At 46.6% G+C, this 27,025-nt stretch overlaps 7 protein-coding genes across 7 annotated transcripts; 5 read left to right on the plus strand and 2 right to left on the minus strand.

The window, feature by feature from the left end:
* Nucleotides 1-839: 839 nt before the first annotated feature.
* Asppvi_001972 (T6SS phospholipase effector Tle1-like catalytic domain-containing protein) lies at nt 840-1,554 on the plus strand (the record flags this gene model as incomplete). Its single annotated transcript, XM_043307505.1, has 2 exons — nt 840-957; nt 1,040-1,554. 2 exons carry the CDS (start codon nt 840-842, stop codon nt 1,552-1,554), a joined length of 633 nt encoding a protein of 210 aa, XP_043163440.1.
* A 1,320-nt stretch (nt 1,555-2,874) lies between these two features.
* Asppvi_001973 (peroxidase/cytochrome P450 family protein) lies at nt 2,875-6,707 on the minus strand (the record flags this gene model as incomplete). The annotated part of the gene is made up of 8 exons (XM_043307506.1): nt 2,875-2,969; nt 3,027-3,306; nt 3,374-4,028; nt 4,107-4,639; nt 4,694-5,805; nt 5,859-6,100; nt 6,152-6,249; nt 6,306-6,707. 8 exons carry the CDS (start codon nt 6,705-6,707, stop codon nt 2,875-2,877), a joined length of 3,417 nt encoding a protein of 1,138 aa, XP_043163441.1.
* Nucleotides 6,708-9,559: 2,852 nt separating this feature from the next.
* Nucleotides 9,560-10,472, plus strand: Asppvi_001974 (lipase family protein; the record flags this gene model as incomplete). The annotated part of the gene is made up of 2 exons (XM_043307507.1): nt 9,560-10,090; nt 10,143-10,472. 2 exons carry the CDS (start codon nt 9,560-9,562, stop codon nt 10,470-10,472), a joined length of 861 nt encoding a protein of 286 aa, XP_043163442.1.
* Nucleotides 10,473-13,158: 2,686 nt separating this feature from the next.
* On the plus strand, nt 13,159-13,805 carry Asppvi_001975 (uncharacterized protein; the record flags this gene model as incomplete). Its single annotated transcript, XM_043307508.1, has 3 exons — nt 13,159-13,201; nt 13,294-13,370; nt 13,401-13,805. The coding sequence occupies 3 exons, from the start codon at nt 13,159-13,161 to the stop codon at nt 13,803-13,805; spliced, it is 525 nt and encodes a 174-aa protein (XP_043163443.1).
* Nucleotides 13,806-15,579: 1,774 nt separating this feature from the next.
* On the plus strand, nt 15,580-16,412 carry Asppvi_001976 (uncharacterized protein; the record flags this gene model as incomplete). Its single annotated transcript, XM_043307509.1, has 2 exons — nt 15,580-15,917; nt 16,013-16,412. The coding sequence occupies 2 exons, from the start codon at nt 15,580-15,582 to the stop codon at nt 16,410-16,412; spliced, it is 738 nt and encodes a 245-aa protein (XP_043163444.1).
* A 1,529-nt stretch (nt 16,413-17,941) lies between these two features.
* Nucleotides 17,942-19,124, minus strand: Asppvi_001977 (uncharacterized protein; the record flags this gene model as incomplete). Its single annotated transcript, XM_043307510.1, has 2 exons — nt 17,942-18,358; nt 18,435-19,124. The coding sequence occupies 2 exons, from the start codon at nt 19,122-19,124 to the stop codon at nt 17,942-17,944; spliced, it is 1,107 nt and encodes a 368-aa protein (XP_043163445.1).
* Nucleotides 19,125-24,439: 5,315 nt separating this feature from the next.
* Asppvi_001978 (uncharacterized protein) lies at nt 24,440-26,848 on the plus strand (the record flags this gene model as incomplete). The annotated part of the gene is made up of 2 exons (XM_043307511.1): nt 24,440-24,486; nt 24,556-26,848. 2 exons carry the CDS (start codon nt 24,440-24,442, stop codon nt 26,846-26,848), a joined length of 2,340 nt encoding a protein of 779 aa, XP_043163446.1.
* Between the last annotated feature and the right edge of the window lie 177 nt (nt 26,849-27,025).

Genomic DNA, 27,025 nt, shown 5'->3' on the forward strand with positions numbered 1-27,025 from the left:
ACGGTAGATTATTACTGACCTCTAGATGGTCATATGTCGTAAGGATAAATAATCTTACAGGTTATCTTCGCATAAACCTCCCCATAAGAGGAGATTTCTAGCCTGCGTTTATAGGATGTATACATAGAAATATCTCAAGATTCCTACAACTAGGGTTAACTTTATCTTCTTTTATAAAGGACTAATTCAACACATAATTTACTATACAAGGTGACTATCTAAGAGATAATATTTACTATCTTAATCAGCCCTTGTATAAGACAAAGTCGTAAAATTAGTCATCTTATAGACAGTCGAGTTCCTGAAGGAGGATCTTTCACCCCAAGAGGAGGATTAAGGATCAGAAGATGTTGAACATGCTGCATTCTGCGCGCTGCCATTTGTACTACCCGGTATAACTACTTCCCTTCTGCATTTCTCAGTATAACAATATAGATAATGGATCCCACCACGGCGCCAAAGGAGTTTGTCCTTTGCTTTGATGGAACTAATTACAAATTCCATGGCGAGCCATCCGGCAGCGTTATGCTTAAAATATTTAGGGGTAAGCACTGCATGCTCTGTGCATAGACCCGGCCTTATCTAGAAGAAGATGCTCGATCGGACTGGCTGCAATCAGTATCATTATTATCAACCTGGAATTGGCACATATGTAACTTCAGCCTCGCTTTAACATAGCGGCACCACTAGAAATATCAATTTGGCCTACGTAAAAGCAAAAGATGCTGCGGTCGGGTCCACAAAGTCATGGGCAACTATAAGTTCTTAATGTCTCTGGGGATCAAATCAACATTTTCGGCTTCAGTCGCGGAACTTACGTTGTCCGCTTTCTCGCTGAAATGCTGGACAAGATTAGTCTTCTGGAAGCAGGCAATGAAGAGCTGATACGCTTTGTCTGGAAGACGTTTGCGAAATGGCAACAACTCCCGGCGGCGCTGAAGCAGCCCAGCAATGGGAGTACATGCAGGCATTTCAAGAGACCTCCTGCCATCCCGTGGCCTGACTTTCGCTTCTTAGGCCTGTTCGACACTGTCAATAGTGTTCCCCGATTTGAAGGGCCTGATGAGGCGCAACCGATTCCCTTATGCTGCTCGTACCAAAGTCAAGGTGATCCGCCATGCGGTGAGTATGGACGAGCGTCGGACTAAATTCCGCCAGGATGTCATATCAGAGGCCAAGCCGTCGTCAGGGAATGACGGCCCACTCGGTTGCGTAAGCATTTGGAGAGACAATGTGTTTCTCCCTCATCATAATCACCACCAGCACCATAATAGCCGCTTGTCGCAGTCTGCTCAGCAACCTAGGGCTGCCTCTCCTCCTGCATCGTTTGCGGACGAGAAAGTCGATGACGTGCTGGACGTCGAGGAGGTATGGTTTCCAGGACGCCACATCGATATCGCCGGAGGATGGCCATTGAAACCAGGGGAATATGCTCTCAGTCATCTGCCGTTGGTGTGGATGGTTCAGAGCGCCCAGAAGGCAGGATTGCGATTTGACACGGGGAAGCTGAGACGCTTCGACTGCTCAGGAGCTTCAACTGAAGATCCTGTGTAACACAAGCGAGGATCTTCCAGGAAATTCGCATAACGGGGCAGCCCAGAATGTAGAAGACGAATTTGGCGGAAAAGGAAGTCCCAATGTCTGTTCTCCGTAAGTCCAGCACAGACTCACGAATGCACGACTCTCTCCGATGCAGCAAGGGTGTTCGCTGGACAACTTTTTTTCCCTGGAAAGTTATGGAATACCTGCCCTTCCGTCGGATGGGTTGTAGGAAGATGGATCTTGGAGACCCATTCATTGGCCTCTACCTTGCGGAGAAGTGCGCGACACTCCTAATGATGCCAAGATTCACGTTTCAGCCATTTGTCGTTTGAAGTCCAGCCTAGAATATCGGCCAGGGAACCTAATCCTTGGAGGTGGCGGATGAGCGAAGCTAAAAGCAGCAAAAGAATGTGGAATTGGGGAGTGGGAGGTGGCCGACTATCCTGGCTGCCTGGTAAAAGAAACATATCGGCGCAAGCCGATATCAAAAGAGGTAGACCACATGAACCATTGATGTTTCCAACTTAACCGGAAGATTGGAAGTAAAAGAGTATGGTGGGCAATCCTATATTAATTTATACTACAATGGTCCGATCTAGCTTCATCCTTAAAACTTATAGGTTTTGCGGTTTGGAATCAATCAGAGGTCCTGGTCAGATCATTCATGAAATAGGCTGAACGAAGACGATGTTACGCATGATCCCTCCTTGGACGGTTAATGTAATGTAGTATGTAGTAGAAAGCTTGTATCTAGCGGCAGAAGATTTCAGGAGCAAGTAGCATGTGGAGTTCGCACTGTATTTTCTTCCTGGTGTAATTGAAGTACATCTGGCTATATTGGACAGGAGGCCTTTCCCTGAGTGTCATTCTATGTTCCTTAAATATAAACTGGCATTAAGCACTTCTACTGCCATACTCCATATGCTGTTCGTCTCTTGCTTTAGGGGAACTTACATCTATATTGCTAGTAATTCTCTTACGACGAACCAGGCAAGCCAGAATCAGACGAGAGGAACTCCAAAGGACGCGGAATACAACATTACCAGGCCTGATCTTTAGAACTGGCCTTTTTACTAGTCTCATGAAAAGTATGTGAATGTATTCATAACTTTTATCCTGAGCCCTTTCTGCCAAACTTCGTATACGGCAGTTAAGGAGCGTGTCCGTGGTTTATTCCATGGTTTTTGGAGTACGCGTTGTAGATATTCTAGTTTCTGCACCTCAACAAGAATATCGAGAACGAGTCACAACTAAACCCTAGAACGCGCCACGGAGTAGCCAAGCAACAACTCTTCTATATAACGCACTGGAACCATGACATGGCCGCAACTATTAATTTTGCCAATGCCCGGGCACGTTGCACACGAAGTCTCTATGAACCGGCTGTTCCGTTCCTGGGATGTCTCCATCGTAATGGAGTTTCCAGCCTGTCATCCTGTTAGGCCCGCATCTCTAAGCGACTTGGAAGAGAGGAAGACGCTTACTCATTGGGAACGGGTAAAAGCTGCTTTGATCCTCGCGCATGTAAGTATAAAACCCATGTTCCCGCGGGATCTTCTTCAACTCCCCCTGCGCGCCTGGAGCGCGGCGAAGGTTGTCCAGACGACCCACGACGCGCAGCATGGCTGTCAAAGCAACTTTACTGGCGTCGCCACCCAGGCATGTGTGGGGACCTACTCCATAATGGATATACGACTCCATAGGACGGTTGAGGTCAACCTCATTGGGATTCGGAAACACGTTAGGGTCGCGGTTTGCGTCGACCTACTGTCAGTCAGTGCCAGTGTTCCAACAATGCGTCGATAATAGTTCAGCAGAAAGGAAGACTTACGAAGCTCACAAACACTTTGTCACCAGGCTTAATATGGACCGTACCATCCTTATCATCCAACGTCAGATTGGTGTGGGATTTCCGGTATGAGCCAAAGATGCCGTTCAGACGGATCGCTTCCATGCAGTAACGGAGAAGCACCTCGTCTGAAGCAGACGAGTCCTCCTTTGCAAAGCGATTGATGTCCGGCAGATGCTGTCGGCCATTATCCGAGAGGTAGTAATCGATAATTTGTATGAACACCTGGGCCTGGTTCGGCACCATGGCGACAGCAGTCGGAAGAATTTGTGCAAATGTGACCTCCTCAGGATCCAAGCCACTCTGCAACAGACGCTCCACCATGTGCACTCCATACTCAGAGAGAGAATTCTCGTTGGCACGCACGTTGCCAAGCAGAGTGGCAACAAAGCCGGACGAATTGATGGCTCTGACGTTGACCTCGACAAGCTTACCAAGCTTTTGTGTTGCTTCGCGAGCCTTGTGACGTAGAAAGAAGGATTTAACGGGGTCCACATCAAAGAAAATAGCTGTGAAGGCAAGCGCCATTATCTCAAATATCTCATGTTCGGTCAAAATCCCATGCGGATGCTTTATACTCTTCAGAGGAAGACTGAATATGTTAGAGGCGAAATGGACGTGGGCGAGGTTCCCAACACTATGGTTCAAAGATCACAGACATGAGCATTGGCCCTGAACATCTTCTCGTAAGCAGAAGTGTATAGATAGGACTTACTCGCGAGTGATGTCCACCTGATTTACGTCCCCCACCCTGCATGACTTTTCTGCCAAAAGCTGCTGGGTAACCTCCAGGTAGAATCGTTTGACGGCCTCGTGCCACTGTCCGTGATAGAGGGATCTAGACATGATATTGCGCTGATCCGCGTGGACGGGTGCGTCCCCTGAGAGCATAAAGTTCCAGGCCTTTTCCCCAAAGACGTATGCCGTTGCTTCACCCCACATGACCCGGAAATTTGACCCATCCTGAAGTATGTGACGGACGTTGGTATAATCGAAGACATTCGTTCGCTGCGGGATATACGCTGGACGGTCCCAAGAGTAATCATCCCCGCGACCCAGCGCTTTCATGATTGCGCGATTCTCAATAGGAATCGTCATTGGATAGTGAATGTAGATTGAGTTGTAGCTGAACCACTGGGGAAATGCTCGCAATGCGAGTCGATAGAACGAGCAACCTTGATTGATTTCCATGTTGTGCTTTGCCTCGCTGTAACCCCAATTKGTCAGACTCCGGGCGTTAAATTCAGTCTGTTTTTCTGTTAGTACGCGCTACTGCGTCTGCATGCGAGTAAGGCTACCGACCGTATAGAATCGGTCGCCCCGTACTAGCGCCACGGCGTCCGATAAGACAGCGCGGGAAACGGTATATCCAGGGGCAATTCCCACACCCGGAATCATAGGTTCTTTGGGCTCCTCTGCAACGACGCCAGGGTACAGCTCCACGTAGTCCGGGTGCTCATACAAATGTCGCAGCTGATCTGCTACATGCGGGTCCGAGTTGATCTCCTCAAAGCTTTTGTAGGGCTTTAAATCGAAAAACTTGCGATATTCATTCAGTGACGCCACGTTCCACTTGCGCGCCTGCTCAATGCCAAGGATTTCAACCGATCGCAAGACCTTTGGCACATTGTTGGGCCCAAAGGAACCGGATACCTGTTCAATGGCGCATGTGAGTATGTCAACCAAGTCTGAATCCCTAAAAGTACCATCAGCCTGGCGCTCCAGGCCTGCGAATATACGCTTGGAAGGGTCTTTGTCCATCTTCGCAGAGAATCTCCCCATGCCTTGCATTAGGTCCTCCAAAGTGGCGTCCTGTCCAGGCTTCCCAACAATGTCTTGGTAAGCTTTCTCCATCCACGCCTCATCTTGCCGACCAATCCCGGAGTGCCATCGATAGGTGAGATTGAACTCCACCGAGCATTGGTTGCCTAGTGCTGTGGGAACTACATCGTGGTCCTCATGCGTTCGGGGATCCAAATTCCAAGTTGTGTTGTCGCGGTTGAGGTTGATGATCGTGCGCAGGTAGTCATATAATGTGATGCTGATATACATGCCACAAGTGATAAGACGTGCAGTTTGAAAGAGGTCATTGTCATATTTAGCCAAGGCAGCCCGTGCTTTAACTGGGTCCATTTCATCCTTCTGTACCTTTGTAAAGCGACCATTCTCGTTGATGAGAGCCAGGTGCTCAGCGACATAATTATGATATCTGTTTAGCATGATCAAAATAACACCGGAGGCTGCTGGTAGTGCGTGAAAACGTGGCTCAGAAAAACAGTCTGGCTTGATCTTGCCATCCACGAACGTACGCATCACGTTCTGCTCAGCTTTATTTTTCCCGTATAGGATGGATAAATCTAGGTATGATGAGGTCTTGTTGATATTTTGGTCGGGGTAGCCAGTCTGGAAAAGGTCTGTCGGCTCGTTAGGTTCTGTGACAGACATATCCTGCCGCTCGAGCACATACCATGAATAATCAACGATGCCCATGTGAAAAAGATGCTCGAAACATTGTTCGGATGCGGCTTGAAGGCGTCTCTCGCAAAAATGCTATCAAAGATCAAGCCGGGGTCCGGCAGACTGGCCGGCTTCATTTGTGACGGTTCAGTTGTTCGAGCATATTCTGTATTTGCTGCACCTAGCCACGGTAAGGTAGGATTGTTGTACGACCCATCAGCCGACCGATAAGCGTATTTGTCTCCAACATATCTACTTCAACTCAGTGTTATCCAGACACCTTGTTGATGGTTGGGCTCTTACGAGAGGGGAGGATGGGGCAGTGAGTCCCAGAGTTTGCCCAGAAACGTATGAGTCGCCTTCTCCCGCGTTTTGGATTTGTCGGGCAATTTGGCCACCATCTGGAGATAGTGCAATCAGCATTCTTTGGGTGTTCTCTCAGAGCAGTTGGTTTTACCTGGATGATGCGTTCCATGAGCATTGTCTTATCGTCCACTGGTCGTCCGAGGGCCTCCGTCTTGAACAAATCCTTTACGGTTTTGGCATCTTCTATGCCCAGAGAACGAAGGTCTTCCCAGAGGCTACGACCCTGGGAATCATCTTCTATGTAGGTTCCATTGCCTGCCTCAGTTGGTAGTGGGCGGGTAGCCCTGTGCACAACCTCAGAAAGCTCCTTAAAACTGCCAGTTGCGCCCCCGTTTTCGGCGCTCACGTCGGCCCTTGGTCGTTCTCGCGACAGCCCGTTGAAGTGTTGTCCCTCATGCATACATTTAGGTGCAGAGTCAATAGGCTTAGAGTATATTTCAAAATCATTGCCAGGCTTGCTACTCGAGCCTTCGGTTTGTGGTTCCGGTCTCATTGTGTTCAGTATCTCTTTGAAATCGATATGAGAATTCCAAATGACTGGGCAACCCGAGAAGTATCAGTGACCGAGGCCTGTCACACATCCTCCTTAAGTACCCTATAGAAAGTATACATTTACATCGCCTTCTAGTTCCAATGACGCGTTCGTCTGAGACAAGCTAGAAGAATTAGGAAACCGCTGTTTGAAGTCCCCTCCGCCCTCGGCTGCTTCACGTCATCCCCAGATCACAACCCTTTGTAAGATTTAAGATTTACCTGTACGCTGGAAACTGAATCAAGACAAATGGTAATGTGGGCAGGACGTGACAATGGGTCGGAAAGGCCGTGGACAACCTTATTGGACGCTTGGTGGCAATTCCGCATTCGGCAGCCATTTTTCAATAATATATGACACTTACTTCGGGTTCATGATGACATGCTATTGGGATTTAATGGTGTAGGTACTATAAGGTTTGAGACAGTTATCCATGTGAAAAGGCCCCATAAAACAATACCTTTCAGGTATACTATACTCTGGACATCTATAGATCAATCACTGTTATAGTAGTACCATTCCTTCAGCTCATACAATAACTCCTTTCTTATGAGCTATTATTCATCTAGGCTTTTTACACTAATCCTTTAATAACTTGTTACATCCTGCCTCTCTTGTAAAAAGAAAGAAAGAAGAAGTCTGAAGTAATTCTTTAAATAGTCCAGGCCATTCGCTAAAGCAAGGGTCTAACTCTAATAAAAAGTAATATGTAGATTCTATAAGGAGGTCTTGGTGCAATAGCCTGGTATACGAGAGAATATAATTCCATATATTAAAGATATCATATAATGCTAGGCCATGGTCATTTTTTGCGAGTCAGTTTCATTCCACAGTAGACCTGCGAGGCAAAATGAACAAGTCAGTTTATTCCTCTGATCCACCACTAATACCTGGGATTTCTCTATGGTATGCTACAGGGATGTGATTAGCCTGCGGTTGATAGAGTGTTCCGCAAAGCAGCAAAGTACAGTGCTGCTGTCCAGCAAGATGATAACAAATATCCTGATGACATCTCATCTGAGAACTGACTCTAACGCTTCCCACGTGTTTCTAAGTAGGTTAGCAAGGAAAACGTAATCGCAGAGGAGTTGGAACATATTAGTCTCAACAACAGCGCGCAAGGGGCTGGAGATCAAGTCCTTTTCAGAACCCAAAATCGGGAATCAGGTTCCTGGAATGGCAGAAGAGAGACAGTCATTGGTTGATCTGAATCTGAAGTTGTATTCAAATGGGAACTTCGAACAGGGACTATGACCAGCTGTCTGAAAACGCGAGATGCTGCATTATTCGTGATCTATCCATGGAGGGAACAAATATAAAAGCTAAGACACTCTTCACTCTGAAGATGAAATCCACCGTTGTGCTCAGTAGAAAGCTGCTTTCGACTTACCCCATTCATTTTCGGCAGTTGCAGCTGGTTCTCGTTAAACACCGGAATCCCCAGTCAGTGAAACGATGCCATCTTAAGGAAGACTTCTCTCGCTCACAGTTCTTCTGCTGCAGGCACTGAGTATCGCGGCTGCTCCCGCTCCTAGTGGTGGAGAAGCAATAGTGGCGTCGGTCAAGGCCCTCTCCTGCCATGGCTTGGAGGAGTTATTGGCAATGATGACAACGATCCAAGTAGCGGTGGATACGATAATTGCCACTGGGGCGACAAACAGTGAGTGTTCTAACTCGAATTCCGACGATTGTAACACGGAGATTATTACTACTATGACTGTCTCTACCTGGGACGCCCTCTGCTCCTTTCATGTTATCTGCAGATTGTATTCCCTAGTAACCTTAAAAGGTTTACCTGTTCCCTGGGATTCGAGAGGAGAATAGAGGTTTCATCTTGTGCGACCATCACTATGAAAGTTGTTCGCCGGAATCTGTGCACTGCTCAGTATGCCGTGGGTTATGGTTTAAGGTTCCCTTGTGATTGATTCCATTGATGGTTGTCATTGCTCTGCAATTTTCCTGCCACATCCGTTTTGCAGCGTTGGTGTCGTAGAGGTAGATCTACCCACATTGATCTCCGCAGTGCAGTGGTACTTGAAATTTCCATCCTTCATAAAGTATATATTACTAATAAAACTACCCCACCTGCTGCATTTAGAATTCTAGATGTTTGATGACGTTTTGGTGACATTGGAAGCTGTTTGGATGGCTTCAGGGTATGGAATGCATTGAACTCAAACTGGGGCTGGGCCGGGTCGCTGATGAGACCCACTTACCTTATTTAATGATTATTAGTCCGAGTAGATTATTTTCACAACTTTTAGCTTGATTTCTGATTAATGGCTCCACAAATCACTAGATCTATAATGGCGGACTTTTTTTGCAGATCACTGCATGACCCAAAAGAGATTCAATGGTAGAGTCTGCGAGGTGAAACCAGAATGTGCTCCCAAGTGCTTACCACCTGGTGTAACATGCATTCGAATGCGGAAATCCAAAATTATCCCCCTACATTTCTGTACTCGTGATTGGGTACATATATGATCCTCACCTAGTGCTTTCGCCAGCTGAGTTATGGAAAAATTGTAAAAACCACAGATGTTTTTAGGTATTATGAGAAATTGGATGGATCGTTCTAGCAGTGGCTAGTACTACAACTTCTTTCTCGTCCTGTCCTTTCCAGCTTCCAAGTGATGCACTTGATAGTCTATTCTTTCCTTCTATTGTTGGTTTGGCCGCTGCAGAGGTCTGTCAACGTGGCTCAGCGCCGAGGTTCATGAACCTTGATCTCAAACAGGGAAGTCAAGCTGACATCCATGTTAGATATCCCACAAGCTTTAGTCAATGAGTTTACTCTTGTGGCACAGTATGCGATGGCGGCTAACTGCAGAGCAAACCACAACGGCTCTGCTTCAATTACTTCAACATGTGGTGTGGAGGAGGAATTGCCCATATACTGCGATGTTGGATATTGTCCCGACCTCGAAAGTGCAGACACAGTAATACTGAGTCGATTCGAGCAGTATGTGTTGCCAACGTCCATGCTAACCGAGGCTAACTGGACCAGCATTAAACCCGGTGATACCCATGGCTACATGGCTGTTGACCATACCCACAAGACTATCGCTCTTTCCTTCCGGGGATCGGTGTCTATCGAGAATTGGTTGACTGATTTCCACACGTTCCACAAAGATGTAACTGGAATCAACGGCTGTGTCGGTTGCAAAGCCCATGCTGGATTCTGGGACGCTACTCAGGCGGTTTCGGGTTGTGTGTTCCCCAGGGTCCGGGTCGCCGCACAACAGTATCCGTGGAATAGAATTGTCTTTACTGGTCACAGTCTGGGCGGTGCGCTGGCGACAGTTGCAGCTGCCTTGTTTCGGCAAGAAGCAGAAGTTGATCTGGTCCGTCATTTCACACCCTAGTGAGACACATCATCCATCTGATATGATGCAGTATACATTCGGAGCCCCATCAGTAGGGAACTATGAGTTTGCCAAGTTCGTATCAGAACAGACTGCTGGTGATAACTACCGCATCACTCATCGTAGTGATATCGTTTCAAGTGGTCCTACGCGTCTCAAATGGGAATGGCCATTAGCCCGTGAATGGAGTCAATTGACTCCTGAGTACTGGATCACAAGCGGTCACGGGCTTCCTGTTATGACTACTGACATTCAACGTATCGACGGGATCAACAGCACAGATGGGAACCTTGGACGAGAGGGAACGTGGATTGACCATTATTGGTACATGATCGACACCAGGCCCTGTGCAGAGGTCTGAAAAATAGTGTTTTGGGGGGAGCTTGATTACGCGGGATTTCCTAATGACAAAGCATTTTTACAGCTTGTAGTAATGCATTTACTATCTTCTTCAGGATTCTGATTTGACTGATCAGTTAGCAAGAATTCTCTCATGGCTCAACCAGCTGAATGCCAACTTTCTTCCCTTATTTTGAGATCTGAAGTTACTCCTGTGCTTACTCTTTCGACGTCGGCGTCCTTTGGAAACGGGGTCTTCCAAATGGTTGACGACTTGATTTTTAATCCTGTGAAACACCCAATTGAGCATCTCCTGGCCCGTCGTCGTGCGCCATCATCGCCACTTGGCCTTCGGCTCTAGCTGAAGGAGAGGAAGGCAGACCGTCATGCACTTGATCTAGCGTTATGTCCGGATCCAGGATATGCATCATTATTGATCACAACTGATAAGCCCTTAGCGGCCCTTCACCACTCTAACACAGAGCCATAACAGCTCTAAACCTGTTCATTTTGGTCTTCTATATAGGGAGTCAAGGGATTAGGTCAACACCATAACTATAGCTTATCGTAATAAAAACTATACTATTTAATATAGCTTAAAGAGGGTAATCTAATAATAGTATATTATAAAAAGAATTAAGGATTAGTGGAGTCATAACTGAACCGCTATAATCATATCCAACGGTTCCAACCCTTACTGAACTCACAGTGGCCTCAGTGCCTAGCCTGGGGAACTGCACTGGTTTCCCTACCCCTAAAACTAAATCCATTTGGTGAAAACTGTTGGTTATAGATTCATTGGATAATGGATTAGGCGAAACCGCCCAATCCATTTTGCTTAGTAATCACTAGTTTCTAGGATTTCTCTAGAAATTTTGATATCACTAAATAACTGCTGATCTAGGCTATCTAAATAGAGCATATTAATTCAAAATATTTAGTTGTTGCTGAGATATAAGGGAATAATCATCTCTATTAGGGGATGGTATGAAAGTAGTAGTGGTATATATATGTGCATCAACTTTTGATAATTAATGGTTTAAGAATGATTTCTAACCACCACCCATTCAACCCTATATATATTAAATCAATCTTTTTGAAATAGATTAGTATTGTTTTCCCACCTTTTCTACAGCCTGTACGGAGTAGTCTCGGCTCGGAATTTCCTACCACTAATTGGAGGTGAACTGCTTCTACTGTGATAGGGACATGAGTACAGCCAATTTCTTGGATTGAAATACAGTTTCTCCTTTTATGTGCGACGAAAAGCCCATACAGCCACTGGGTGATAGGGGAGACCAGGTTCTATTCTTCAATAGGTTGCAAGTAACTGGCATGCGCGCTTCAGGAAACTAATAAAAGCTATGATATCGCCTGCATGTTTCTCAAATTAGAGGGCCTCTTGGCACTGCTACGGGCATCTCGAGGATGCAAGGCCGAGGTGTGACTAAACTGGCAGTTGCTGATCGCCAGACTTTGAGAACAGACCACTGCGAAGGAATTGAATCCCAGCGGGTCCCACCGGAAGGCCTAATGTACGAAAATTTTAAGCGTCCTCATAGAAATACCCTACAGCCTGAAGACCGACTATAATCATGAAATCAAAACAATGGGTTAAGGCCAGAAGTTAGGCATAAATCACACTAGCCACCCGTAGTGATGTGTTTTACATGAGGGGCTAGGGCTTCAAGAAGCTAAAGCATACAATGCAGAGGGTCTTGTCTGGTTCATGCAGCTAGAGTGCTAGATACTCACTAATGCCATATTTCTTTGTGGCCCTCTCGGATTTTTGACAATACTTACCTCAAGGGAGGTTAGCAGCTCGCTGCAAGAGAGAAGAGCAACTGGACCTGGCAGCTTAAGGGTTGGGTAGCTTATACAAGACAGTTAAGAAACCTGGAGAAGCAGGCTTTGACCCCAATGTAGGCCTATCGAACACCACTATTGTAGTTATGCCTTCAACATACTGGCGGCGGGGTTTGTGTATACAGTAACATAAGGGCCTGATTTTGAATAGGCAAATGAGAGGAGCCCTCCTGAAAGTGAATGCAAAGGTGCCAAAAATAGTGCCATTAATGTGGGTGGAACAGCTACGCACGCACGTCCTTCTGGAATATACACTGCCTCTTCATTGCGGGTTTCTGAGGTTATTCCTCACTTAAGTTGAGAGCCCTGCAAGGCCCCTTGCAGAAGGATGTTCTCAAGCAGGGAGAGAGCCTGTGTCAGACGGTCATGCGAACCGCTGACCCTGACCCTCCCGTCGTGCCGATGGCGCAATTGTCTGCCCAATTTCCATCCACATATACCCCCTAGGGAAGCCCATGTTTGACTACCGTCGACCGATCTCTCAGTCTTTCCAATTTTTCTGTAGGCTCAGGCCTCACTGTGGTTGAAAATATACCCGGCGAAGCATTGGTCTGGTCTCAAGTGATATTCGCATCCGTGGTGGTCTTCGTTTGGAGAGCTTTTGATCCCGGCAGCTGGGCTAATTTGGTCCTGTCAATGTTATCGATGTCAGTAATAGAACCGTGGGGTGTATCAAAATGGGGTCTCTAACGCTTTATAGAAATACGTGCGATGGCGTTACCCCATCAAATCCGTCGACGGTCGATCTCAGATTTCCAGTCGTCCTTATAAGTTCCCTAATGGTAAGGGGAGTGCCAAGTTCCTTGACGGAGGGACCGTCTCGCGCGAGTGGGCGAAGCAATATGGCCCAGTCTACCGGATCTGGACTGGCTTTGTCCCGGAAATGTATGCAACAGTGTAAAATCCTCTTGGAGGGCTTTGATATTGACAAAGGGCAGTGTTCTGACGCGGCCCGATGACATCAGGACTATCTACAGGGAATCCGTCCGACACCCATCTCAAGGCTGGAGGCGCAGATGCTGGATGGGTTTTGGCGGCGCTTCTCGGAGATGGTGTCGGCCTGCTGAGCTGAAGCGACTGGAAGCGTGTCCACGCGGTCGCGGCACCCCCATTTGGCCAGAAAGCCACAGCATATGTCTCCCTGGTAACGTCGAGTGTGCGACAGCACTTCGCTGACTTGGAACAGCGCCGTGAGCAACAACGCCTTAAGCAGCTCCATTTGAGACGAACCGAGGATCTCAACTCGATCCCCTTCTGGGTCCTTAGTGACATCATTTATGGCGAGCTCCCAGAAGCGATGAACGAGGAACTGGTCGAGCTAATCAATCTGCGGAACGAGATTTGGGGGCACACCTTTAAGGGCGGCTGGTCCCTTTTCTCCATTCACAAACTCTGTTCACCCACGCTCCGCAAGAAACTGCACGAGTTCGAGCGACGATGGGAGGCCTTCAACGCGTGCTTCACGGTTGGTAGTTGGTGTATTTGGTAATTTCTGGGTAAGTTGAAAGTGTCCTCATTAGATGGCGTGTCGGGTTTTATATGCAAGAAACTCGTTATTGCAGACTAGTCGCCTTTGGCCTTCTCCAAATTGCAGCCATTCAAGCGATATTCAGCAGCTCTCTTGCGCATACGTAGTTTCGTCGGGGATATTGCGATCATCCATATATACAATGCTGCGAATCAAACCATGGGCCATTTTTGATTGACATTCAGGGAGGAATGAGGACAGCTTGCTGAGACAATAGTGTCACCAAAGATGACATCTCCAACAATTCCGCAAGCTTGTTGGGAGGTACGGAATAAATGACCAGCCTACAGTGGTTGAGAGGATCAGAGAGAATAAGTAGGGAGCAGTGGAAACTAGAGCGTAACAAGTGGAATGTCTTTCTATTATAACGTTGAAAGTGAATATATATTCCTTAGAATAACTAGAGTAGTCAAACCTTGTCTTGGTTATCAGCCCAACTCCTAGGCACAGAGCACCAAAGAACAACATAACAAGAGCACAGAGTTCATGGGATAGAAAGCCAGTAAGCAGAGTAAAGCGGGTACAAGCTGTTTTTATGAAATCGTCATCTTGGTCATCGGTCCGTACCATAATACTGTGGTTAGACTCAGAACAGGTAAATCCCGCAGGCTATTCTGCTCCGGTGGATGGAGAGTGTGCGAGGCCATTTCCGGTTGTCCTTCCCCACCGGTCCGATCCAGTTCAGGGGAAGATCGCTGCTTTGTCTCCCTTTCCCTTTTCCACGTGTTCGTGCAGTCGAAAATAAGGTTTCAAGTGCGGGGCTTGATACTATGGATGAAACGCTTGTCGAATGTAATTCAGGCAAATCTCACCATGAAATGATCCAATCTTCGAAAGGGGGGATGTGCGGCAACCTTGGTGTATGCCGGCAATTAAAGTGTCTACTTTGCATCATGACCGTCTTAGATCTKGCTACATTTGATGGACCCTTCCCGATCGGTAACACTAGGCAACTTTTTCAAGCGTCCAAATAAAAATCAAAGCCATGATAAATCAATCCCAGTGATCTTCTCCCGTAGGGTTAAGGATGAAGGAATCTGAGATAGAGACCCCCGGAATTACCAGGGGAAAGCAGTATGAACTTGCCAATATGCGCATTAGGTGGCGTACTGGCCTTTAGTCTCAAAGCCCGGATAGTCGGCCAAATGAAGTATTTTGTCCGAATTGTTCCCTTTTCCTTAGCGCAGAGAATGACCCAAGTGGCACTCGTATATTAGTTTGGAACTAGCTTGTAGTTGCAATTTGTTGATAGACTAGCACTTCTGCCGAGAGGCTTGCCTTTGTGAGATTCAAGTTCCCATGCTTGTTCTTATGGTGCCTCAGCGTAATCGGAGACGGTTTTGTTCTTGCAGAAGTTAAATAAATTGACGCGCTACCTGGTTTAGGGGCTCTTCTGGGGACTGATGCATTCATCTGAGAACTGCAGGGTGGTGGAAGGAGGGGCGCGTGATATGGGTGCAAAGGGGGCTCCTATGTGTTCTAGTTTGTGAGAGGGTCCGAGCCTGAAGTTCTTATTCCTAAACTGTTTCAGCCACCGGTAGTTTCCCATACTATGGCATATTTTTCAAGTATCAGTAGGATGGACATAGAGATATAAAGCTGGCAAGACCCTGCTCAGTGACTTGCTTTGGACACAGCGCGAATTGGTCACCAGCAAATCCACCATACTCCTGCATCACATCTATATATTCTTTTCCAACATATCATTTACTGTCTCTTAAACTGTGCAAGCATAATGAGATTCTCTCTGTCTATTCCAGTCCTGTCCCTTGGCGTCTTGGGTTCTGCAGTCAGTGGTTCTGCACTATCTAAGCGGGACCTCTGTGGACAGTGGGACTCAGTCTCTGCCGGAGCCTATACCATTTACCAGAACCTCTGGGGTGAGGCGAGCGCTACATCTGGGTGGCAGTGCACTGGCTTGGACTATCAGGGTGGAAATGTGATATCATGGCACACGTCCTGGAACTGGCAAGGAGCTCCAAGCAGTGTGAAATCATACGCCAATGCGGGTTACACTTTTGGTGCAAGGCAACTTAGTTCCATTTCGAGTATCCCGACTGTCTGGAAATGGAGGTAAGTGACTTCAGCTCTGTTCAAGTCTTTACTATGTTTTCTTCTGAGTCCCGCGTCATGCAGGAACACCGACTGATGGCACTCTACGTTTACAGTTACACTGGTTCTAATATTGTTGCCGATGTTGCTTATGACATATTCACCAGCTACTCTCCCGGGGGCTCTGCGGCATTTGAGATCATGATCTGGCTTGCTGCTATTGGCGGTGCTGGCCCAATAAGCAGCACGGGTTCACCAATCGCTACAGTCACGATTGCTGGCACTGCATGGAACCTCTTCAAAGGCCCGAATGGGGCTACGACTGTCTTCAGCTTCGTCGCTCACAGCGAGCAGACTTCGTTCAATGCTGACATTCTCGACTTTTTCAAGTACTTGATTCAGAGCCAGGGCTTGCCCTCCAGCCTGTATGTGAGCGGCATCGCTGCTGGGACCGAGCCTTTCCTTGGATCGAATGCTCAGTTGACAACTGGTGAGTATGTCATTACAGTCAACTAATGCAGGTGCAAGGCGGATGTCTCCTAGAGGGACAGAGGACCAGTGCATTTGAATTCCTGTTTCTTTCTTATGCAATTTCAATTTAGGAAGACACATCTTAAGGGGTATGTGGCTGTTGAGGTTTTCCAAGTAGCTGCGTTCAAGTCTCATTCGTTTCTACTTCATGTTATTTAATTCTGACCATATATATTAACTTTGAAGCACAACACATTGTACACAAGAGAATCCTCATACGTAGCTGCATCTGTCAGCTGACATTTCTAGGTGTAAAGCTAATTGACCGGAATATGAAATTTTAATAAATCTAAATAGAAACTTGACTCTTTACACACGGCTAGGTAACCTAAGATTCATTTATTAATTGTTGTAATGAGTGCACTGGAGCAAGTGATGGGGTCACATGTCTTCCCACGCTGCTAATTACCCCTGGAATTGTGAAGATTGCCACCACCAAGCAGGATGTTCCCTGCAATCTCTTTCGTAATTCCCGGGTTCTCGTTCAATTAAGCAGGGGAAAGGCGTGTAGGCATTAGACTAACTTTGTACGAGCCATGAGGATCATCGTCATAGCCCAATCGCCTTGCGCAATACCAAACCTGCCTGTGATGTCGAGGTGAATGCCACCTTCTGATAGCTTCGAGGAAATTTTCCTTGTTTGTAGAGAAGCCAGTGGGGATCCCTGTGGTCCTAGGTACTTGGGCCTCCTGAATTTAGCCTTTAGATCAGGTTGACAACGCTGAACCCTTAAGTGTCCCTTGAGGCTGAATTATACGTTCATCGGTGTTGTCAAGTGAATTGCTTGGAATCCAGTAAGAACCCTGGGAACTCCCATATTGTCAACCTTGCCAAACTTGCACCAGATGAAGCAGGAGGTTCAGAAAGCAGAACACTGAGCTCCGGGTTGTATCCAGTTTTTAATTTTTCTATCCTCAAATATTGATCTCTTGGTTTGCTATCCTCCCCACAGCTAGTCAGTGCCGGGAATTCAATTTGCCCATTTGGCACCACCAACTTTGTCAGTCTTGCATCGGCATGCTTGTCAGACGGCGACTAAACTTGGACTTCATTGAATCCAAGTTTCTTCCTGGTCAACCAATTTGCCTTAGCCTCCTCCGGCACGCTTTGGAGCATAGGCTGGAGCTATTTGCTCGCAAAAGAGCTCATATAGAGTCCCGTTCCATGAAAAATTTCAAAGTTTATTATCCCACATCCGAGATTACTCTAGACTACAGATTAAAAAGCTTTGTAAAAGAAAAGAAAATGAAGAGAACTCATGAAAAAGGGGCCGGGGAAACGCAGCATCCTCTATGCTAAGAAGGAAAGTATATTCTCGTATTCCTCATACCCCATACAATAGGATAGTTAATAGCTCCGACAGAGGAAGGTACCCTGCTACCAAAAATACTGTCCCATCGGAGGACGGTGGGAAACGAGAAAGAAAGGGAGGAAAAAAGAAACAAAAAAAAAAAAAATAAAAATAGGAAGAAAGAAAGAAGAAAATGGTAAGCGCCCTATATGCCTCTTACTATTTAATTAAAGTTCGAGGTAGCATCTGTTCGGGTCTCTGAAACGCTGCTGACATTGTTCACCACAATTGTCTCGCCGGTAACGCTGGTTATCCGGACATCAACAAAATCTGTCCCAAAGCCGCTAGGGTTTTCGAAGAAGTTGTAGTCTTTACGGATCGTAGACTGCCACGTTTGTCCACCGTCGGTACTAACCTCCAGCGATTTAACTGGGACGTTCGAGTTGACAACTTGAATACTAAACCAGTATTTCGAGGACCCCGTCTTTGTTTTCAGGAATAGCGGACTGCTGATATCGCACTTCACGATATCCCACTTCACGTCAATTCGGCCGACTTTGAGATCTGCCAATTGTTGGAAGCCGTTGGGCAGCAAATCAATATTGTTCAGGCCACAAGTTCCGGGACATTGGTTGACAATCTGGGGCAAACAACGCTAACAGTCAGAATCAAATTGATAATGGACATCAACTAAACAGAGACACTTCTCCACTCACCATGATTTTGATGGAGTTGCCTTTTGGTCCAACAACGGAGAGGCATGCACCGCACCAAGCTGCACTGTCCCAGTTGTCCACGGAAAGAGCCGCACCATATATCCCAGCCGGCAAGGTGTAGTCGGCAGTCGAAAACATGCATGTTCCATCCACGTCGCCACCATTATAGGAAGTAGCCTGTCCGCTGACGACGCCACCGACTAGCGGTGTCTGCGACTCTTGCGAAGACGATGCCGATGTTTGAGACACTTCAACCACAGAGGTCTGTGAACCTTTCAAATATGACGCCGATGGTGGAGACGATTCAAGCACTGAGGCTGTAGCATTGACGACTGCATCGGAAATAATAGTGGGCGAGCTCAATGGTTTCTCTGCGGGAGTAGATGGCAAAGTGGTCGAGATCGAAGGACCAGATCCACTGGAGTCTGTCTTTGTTGCCTCGAAACTGGACATGGACGAAGAAATTGTCGACGACCCATCCCAGGTAGAAACTGTCGACTGACTGATGGCTGTAGACAGTCCAGCCGTCCAGGGTTTGACCACCGTGGTTGAGCTTTCTGTAACGGTGACAAAGTAGGTAGTCAGGGCATGACCGGCTGGGCATCTCCCTTTCTTGGGTTGACCGTGAATACCAGCATTGACCACGGTACTTAGACCGGTGAGGCATGCGATAGCAGTTTTCCAGTACATGTTTGGCACGACTGATTGTAGAGACCAGTAGGGGGATGAACAGTAGGAGAAAGAGACAATTAAGGAGGGAAAGCCCAGATTTATAACCTGAATCTGGATAGTAGSAGAGTTATGACTGCGAGGATGCTCAATCTGTCTGGAAAAAAGAAGAGGAAGAAAAAGGCCGCAAACAGGCCGCTCAAAGATCTCGATATCAGTCGGCACTACAGAGTATACATCTGCGATTCTGGCTGGCATTTCCAGCCAAAAGATACATATCAAGAGCTTGATTATTGGCTTGCTAGATCCCACGAGCAATCAATCACGACTAGTGCATGGTAGTAGCTCCGGCTTCCATCAAAGCTACCACATGAACTAGTGCTGGAGCTTCATTGGTGGTTGGTTGGAAGTGTATGTGTTTATGCGCCAGCTCGTATTTAGGGTTTGCTGCAGTAAACATCCAGATTAGATTAGGTCCCAAGCCCCGCTTGCTTGAAACAGCCACATCCCTTAAATATTTCCTGTTCGGTCCACATTGTGAGCCTAAATACTCTAGATTCACGCCTAGGGAGAATTCCGAGCCAGACCCTAACAGAAGAACGTGTTCAAGTGACTAACTATATCAAGAAACCAATAAATGTTGAATGAGGATGGGTGATAGATCCTTTTGTGCCAACTTGGCAATTTAAAGTAAGCAAGCATACAGCATGCACTTATTATACTGGTTTCAATTCATCTAAAGCATATCTATTCCCTACCGGTGGATAAATTCATCTTGCAGAGCTTCGATTTGTGGGTCTTCTTGCCCGATCGAGGTCCCTTGATTAGCGTGTTTCGGACTTTTTGATCTATTATGCTTTCTCCGGAAATTATACAAAGACAGCCCTAGTTAAGCAGGATTTTTCCACTACACCCGTTACCGAGCTACAATAGTATATGTCATTGGGAATTTTCCTGCCGACGATATCTGCTAGAGAGTTATTCTTTAGGGAATGCTCTTTCTCACAGTGCAGCTAGATGTAAACACATCTAAGCGTATCAGTAATCAGTAGTAAAATAAATAGAGCTGGATCTCAGGAGATTGCTAGCATATATTTTCTAAATATTGAAGCTACTCAGCGTAAAAAATATTTTGCATACCATCCATCTATTAGTCTGACGGAGCATTATGGCCAATAGCTTAGCTAGCATACTATTAAATCTAGTAGCATAGCATCCAGTCTAGACTGGCGGGGGAAACGAAAGCAGGTCACCCGTGTGCCCTTTTGGATGAGACAGTAAAAAAATTGTGGAGAATGAGCATAAGGATTCTAAGACTTAAATAAACTTTGGAGCCAAAAGCCGGTGGTCTATGGAAGGACCGCGCTTCTCTCCATGAAGGGCTAGGCAGCTAGTTTCGGACAACTTCCTTATTGACTCTCAGCATACTAGTCTCCCTTACTCCTCGACAAAGTCTCTCCTGTGGACCCTGTATCCATAGATGAAGGATCTGAAAGGATGCAAATGCAAACTTGTGATATCCTCCTATAATTTGCTCATCTAATTGCGCGAGATTTTTAATCATCTTCGTGTACAAAGTAAATAACTTTCTCACTCCATCTTCGTTCCCAAGTTTTGCCTAAACCCGTGTCTCAGTTGCCATGTAGGAGAGAGGGCATACTTCAAATTGAGTGGAGATTCTGTTCACTTTATGTGGCTTGATATGGTCCTTGCTTGGATCTGTGAAGTGGTTCGGGATTCAGAGATAGGAGTATATGCTGAGACGTACCCTCCAGCTACGACCTGGCGTAGCACAGGCGCAGCTGAGCTCATGAATGATGCGCAGGGTAGAATATTAATATGCTCAGACCTCTGAAAGGGTAATTCCATCGTAAAGTAGACATTTTCTTTTTAACACTATTAGGATCTGAGCGTGGCCAAAACACCATAAAAGACCAGCCGTGGTATAAAATTGGATCCCAGTTCATTGGGGAGAAAATCAGATTCATGAATGCAAGTCAGGATTTAGGCAAAATAGATTGCATTTTCTGTCATGGTTGGTCGGCGCCATAATTCATACAATATGCGGTTCGAGCCTGCAGTTGATTKGAGCAGTTTGCATCCTTCAGAGACTTCGAATATGCTTTGTGCTTGCTTACCAAGCTCACATAGGAAAAATAGCTAAGTGGGAGAACATTCTGGATCTGGCTCATTATACGGAGCATTCGACGAGAAAAGCACCTGAGCGTTCTGCTGCTAAGTTCAAGACACCCGAGTTGAACTTCAGCAACTGACCCAAGGAGAAGGTCGCTTAACCGTTATGCAAGAAATGATCGGCGCTCTCTTCTGGTGAGGCCCGAAGACGCGAGACGAATGCTTCCTTAGAAGTAATAATACTCTGCATAGTGATACTGCCCTCATCATATACACTGTACTGATTTGTGGACTGGACTTAGAGATAAGATCTCACATTGTCAACTGGATTTTAATTAAATAATGGCTATGAGTTATCTGGACTTGACCTTGAATTAATGATAATGCAGCCTGTCTGGAGCATTTAGAATGGCTCATCTAAAGCTCATAGTAAAAATAAACACTGAAGGTTTAACTAGTATACACAACGCTGCAACCTAACAGTCCTAATATAAGTAGGTCTTTCAGAAGAGCAGCAACGCAGGTGCGCTTGACCACTTACACCCATTTGTGGACATATCTTGAGGCTAATAAGAAACTTTTGCACCATAAAATTATTAGGATGGACTTTTTAGTACTTCTATTATTATATAGTCTATTGTAGTCTTCTTAAGGCTTCTTTTTATTTACTATCAATAACTGCTATAGACTGCCTTAGAGAGTAAGTTACCTAAGAGAGTTATATAAATCGTCAGTACTTTTAAGTATTTATATAACACCACTAGGTAGCTAATTAATAGATTCTATCCTAAAAACACTTTATAATCTTACGCAGCTAAAAAAGCAGGAAAGTACACTTAAGAAGCTACTTAGAGATTATATATATAGTCGTCAGTCCTCCTATGTGAGAACCTTGCGCTGGGCTGCACATGGTTAACCACTGAGGCAAAAGCCCTACTATGATTGATCCCTATGGCCAATCATGCCCAGCTTCCATATATATACCTTTAAGCCTTACTGCAAGCCTCTAACAGATTCTCTGTCTAGGAAGGCTAGGAGTTCATTCAATAGAGGAATCAATTCAGGCTGATAATGCTATCTAGGTAGTAGATATAGAATACATCTCTAAATGGCACCCCTGTGCTGTAGTGACTGCTATATTATAACTTATAAGTGATTATAATATCCAGAGCATAAGAATAATTAGCGTTAGCAATAGAATCATGATTTCAGTGGTTGTGGCTACCCTTCGATTTCAACTCTGGCCAAAAAACCACGTAAGGTGGCCTGCTCCGTTATGCCCGCTTGCTTACTGATTATGTTATCTTATGATGACCAGTCAGCAAATTATCTATCCTATTGGGTGAGTTATGCACAAAATTTGGACTTGGCCCGAGTAATGGGACTTCCCGTGGACAGGACTAGGTACCCCATGGAACTTCCATGGGAAAACGGGAACGGGAAAATGGGACCAAAGATATTTTAGTTCCGTGGGAGTTGCCGCAGTCTACCCCCTTTTGAGTGCTAGCTAAGCGAAGGACGCATTCTGTATCATAGCTACTATAGTGGTGAAACACGTGATGCTAGGTACACATTATACCGCGCAGACTGCTAGTTTCACGATTCAAGCAATCTTCTTTTTCATACGACTTCCCTAGATGCTTCCTCTTTAGCAGATCTCACTTCGCCCCTGTGGATGGACCTGGTTCGCAGACAGAGGAGGGCTAAGGAGGCAGTGGCAGAGGATAGAAGGTTATAAAGGCAGTGGGAGAAAGTTCATAGTAAGAAACCCCCACCAGCACCTATACAGGAGAATGAGGTATTAAATAGATGAGCAGAGGCAGCAGATGAGCAGGGTTTCTTTTTTTTAACTAGATAGGCGTTGGGAATAGCCTCAAAAACATGATTTTATTAAGAAATCTACAGTTACACTGAAATCTGAGGTTACAGTGCAGCGCACCCTCACAGCAGAGCGGGGAGGGTGCATATGGCACGGATACCACTCCATGCGCTTACACATTCCAATCTTATGTATCGGCTAATTGGAGAATTCAACCGTCGGCAGATCTCAAGAGTTGCACTCCCAATCTATCGACACTCGTCTGAACTTCCTCCACGCTTCAAATATGCTCTGGAAGCTGTGATGCATCCTCCTTTCTCATAGTCTGGGCACTTTGTGGTCCTTTAGAAGCTGGAGTCTTGCGCATGGGCAACTATTGCTTTTACATGTACACCTACAAGAGAGCCAGTGGAATGCTCTCAAAATTTGGAGGAAACTTGTTCTCATGCTTGAAGAGCAGGTTCCAACATAAGCTTTGGTTGCCGACTTTTGGCTAAGTTCTTAGGACCAATTTATCGAATCTGGTATGCGAGAACTCAGTGAGCGCTTTGTTAGTCTGGGTACAAGAAGCTATGCGGAAGCCGAAGCTTAACTCTCCAATTTTCGCCTTTCGAGCGCTGATCATCAGGGAAATTGTGCGGGGAAGGGTAATTGTGTGGGGGAGAGACCAGAATTTATCCGGCCCCCGCCATCTAGTGATCTACTTATGATCTATCAACAAATGCGTTATCGTGGCGAGAGGAAGCTACTGGCGTCACAGCAACCGGCAAAATGCGTGCAGAGCTTTGTGGTCGGGTCATGTCCAATCCCCAGACTCAATGCCAGTAGAGACGGTCAATTGAGCCATAGAAGTTTGTATAAATTGCTTCTGTGGCTCCCTCTTCTGGTACAACTTTTTAAGGAACATCTTTTTATTGCAGGCATACTCCGCCCGGTATAAAGTATTTATAGGGCAGCCAAATTCTCTAAAGGTTGCTATGACTGTTACTTCTAGCTTCCTAAAATGGAGTGTAATCCTCCTAGGAGCAACCCAGACTGCGGCAATCCCGTCGATTCAGCAGCGGCGGGGCAAATGTCTCCCGGCGCCCAACGAAAATTATACGGCCAGTATCTCGTTCTTGGGCTGCTACACAGACGATAGCTCACGAGTGCTTCAAGGGGGATCGGCTACTCCTCCTGGTGGCAATACGCCCCAAACATGCGCCAATACTTGCGGGATGTCTGGGTTCACTTATGCTGGAGTGGAATACGGATCGTGAGTTAACCCCTACCCCGACTGTGAATAATATGCCATACTTACAGAAGCTCGTCTGGGAGTAGTCAATGTTACTGTGGAAATTCCATTGGGAACTCTGCACAGAAACAGGCTGATAGTGCATGCACTATGTCCTGCGCTGGGAATTCGTCCGAGATCTGTGGAGGCACTTGGCTGTATGTGAGAACCGAGTATTCCTCAATATTTGCTGAGAGTGAGCTAACTGGAATTGTTAACCTCCACAGGGTTGATATATACAAGATTTCCAATCCGAGTCCGAATCCAGTTCCTCTGTCGGGATCTGTGAAGCCCAATTGCACAGTCGATCCTTTGTGCAGCAATCCAGTTTGTGATACCGCTCTCGATCCGCTCACCCGCGCAAAAGGGCTGGTTGATGCCATGACCTTTGATGAAAAGGTCCAAAATACTCAAAACGGGTCTCCTGGTGCTGTCCGTCTTGGCCTACCTGCATATCAATGGTGGAGTGAGGCTTTACATGGTGTCGCAGGCTCTCCTGGCGTCAACTTCCAGCCCTCTGGTAACTTCAGCTATGCCACCTCGTTCCCACAGCCCATCCTGATGTCTGCCGCTTTTGACGATGCCCTGATCAAACAAGTGGGAACTGTGGTAAGCATTGAAGGCCGCGCCTTTAACAACTATGGTAATGCTGGCCTGGATTTCTGGACTCCCAATATCAATCCATTCAGAGATCCGCGCTGGGGCAGAGGTCAAGAGACTCCAGGAGAGGATCCATTCCACATTGCTCGGTACGTTTACAATCTTGTAGACGGCTTGCAAAATGGAATAGGACCTGCCAACCCACGAGTTGTGGCGACTTGCAAACACTTTGCTGGGTACGACATCGAGAACTGGGAAGGGAACCAACGCTATGGCTTTAATGCAATCATTTCTACCCAAGACTTGTCCGAGTATTATCTACCTCCCTTCAAAAGCTGTGCCCGTGATGCGCAAGTGGATGCCATCATGTGTAGCTATAACGCTGTCAACGGTATTCCAACCTGCGCCGATAGCTATCTCTTAGACACCATCCTTCGTGATCATTGGAACTGGAACCAAACTGGACACTGGGTGACCTCGGATTGCGACGCAGTCGACAACATCTACTCCGACCATCACTATACCAGTTCACTTGCGGCAGCTKCTGCAGACGCTCTGAATGCCGGTACAAATCTGGATTGTGGAACCACGATGTCAAACAATCTTGGAGCGGCCGCCGCGCAAGATCTGTTCCAGAACGCCACTCTGGATTCCGCTTTAATTGACCTGTATTCTTCTCTGGTACGACTTGGTTGGTTCGACTCAGAAGAGTCACAATATCGCGCTCTCGGATGGTCTGATGTGGGTACCCCTGCATCACAGCAACTGGCTAACAAGGCTGCTGTTGAGGGGATTGTGCTCTTGAAACATGACCACAAAGAAGTTCTACCATTGTCTCGCCATGGTCAGACTGTCGCGTTGATCGGACCCTACGCTAATGCTACCACTCAGCTGCAAGGAAACTATTATGGCACACCGGAATACATCCGAACTATGGTATGGGGCGCTCAACAGATGGGGTATAACGTTCAGTATCAGGAAGGCACTGGGATCAACTCCACTGACACGTCTGGCTTTACTGCTGCTGTGGCTGCAGCCAAGGCCGCAGACATCGTCATCTATGCTGGTGGTATTGACAACTCGATCGAAGCTGAAGCCAATGATCGAGACTCAATCGCCTGGCCTGGTAACCAGCTTCAACTCATTGACGAACTTTCTCAAGTCGGAAAACCGCTGGTTGTCCTGCAATTTGGTGGTGGTCAAGTAGACGACTCGACGCTTCTCACAAACAACAATGTGAATGCATTGTTATGGTGCGGTTACCCCAGTCAAGCTGGTGGCCAGGCTGTGTTCGAGATTCTTACGGGTCAGTCTGCTCCTGCGGGAAGATTGCCGGTAACTCAGTATCCAGCCAACTATACCAAAGAAATTCCCATGACTGACATGGCGCTGCGTCCGAATGGAATAACTCCTGGGCGCACCTATCGTTGGTACAACGATGCGGTGATCCCCTTCGGCTTTGGTTTGCACTATACTACCTTTGACGTCTCCTGGGTCAACTCCAAGATGGGCCCTTACAACACTGCAGCCCTTGTTGCGCATGCAGGCAAATCAAAGTACCAAGACACTGCTATCTTCGACACCTTCCAAGTCAAAGTGAAGAACACCGGAAAAGTTACATCCGACTATGTCGCATTGGTCTTCGCCTCCACTAGCAACGCCGGCCCCAAGCCGTATCCTATCAAAACGCTAATCGGCTACGCGCGAGCTTTCTCTGTCAAACCTGGAGAGACAAAGACAGTCGGTATCGACGTGACACTTGGCTCCATGGCACGAACTGCTGCTAACGGAGATTTGGTGCTGTACCCTGGATCATATACTTTGGAACTGGATGTGGGCCAACATTATCCACATGCTGAGTTGACAATCAACGGACCTGAGAAGGTTCTGGACTCGTTCCCGCAGCCTCCTTCGTCTTGATCCGAGCGGGACTTTGAGCAGAGATTGAGCCTTCTATAGTCTCGGCCCGACAAGCGTCGTCAGCAGTGAATAAGAGGGCAATATGGCTATTAAGGACTTGCATCGGCAACCGTCAAAGATCATTCTTTATCTTTCTAAGTAGAGCCAATCCTCTTAGGGAAAACAGTGATCAAATGA

Source organism: Aspergillus pseudoviridinutans (assembly GCF_018340605.1).
Source record: "Aspergillus pseudoviridinutans IFM 55266 DNA, scaffold_10, whole genome shotgun sequence".
Taxonomy (NCBI): domain Eukaryota; kingdom Fungi; phylum Ascomycota; class Eurotiomycetes; order Eurotiales; family Aspergillaceae; genus Aspergillus; species Aspergillus pseudoviridinutans.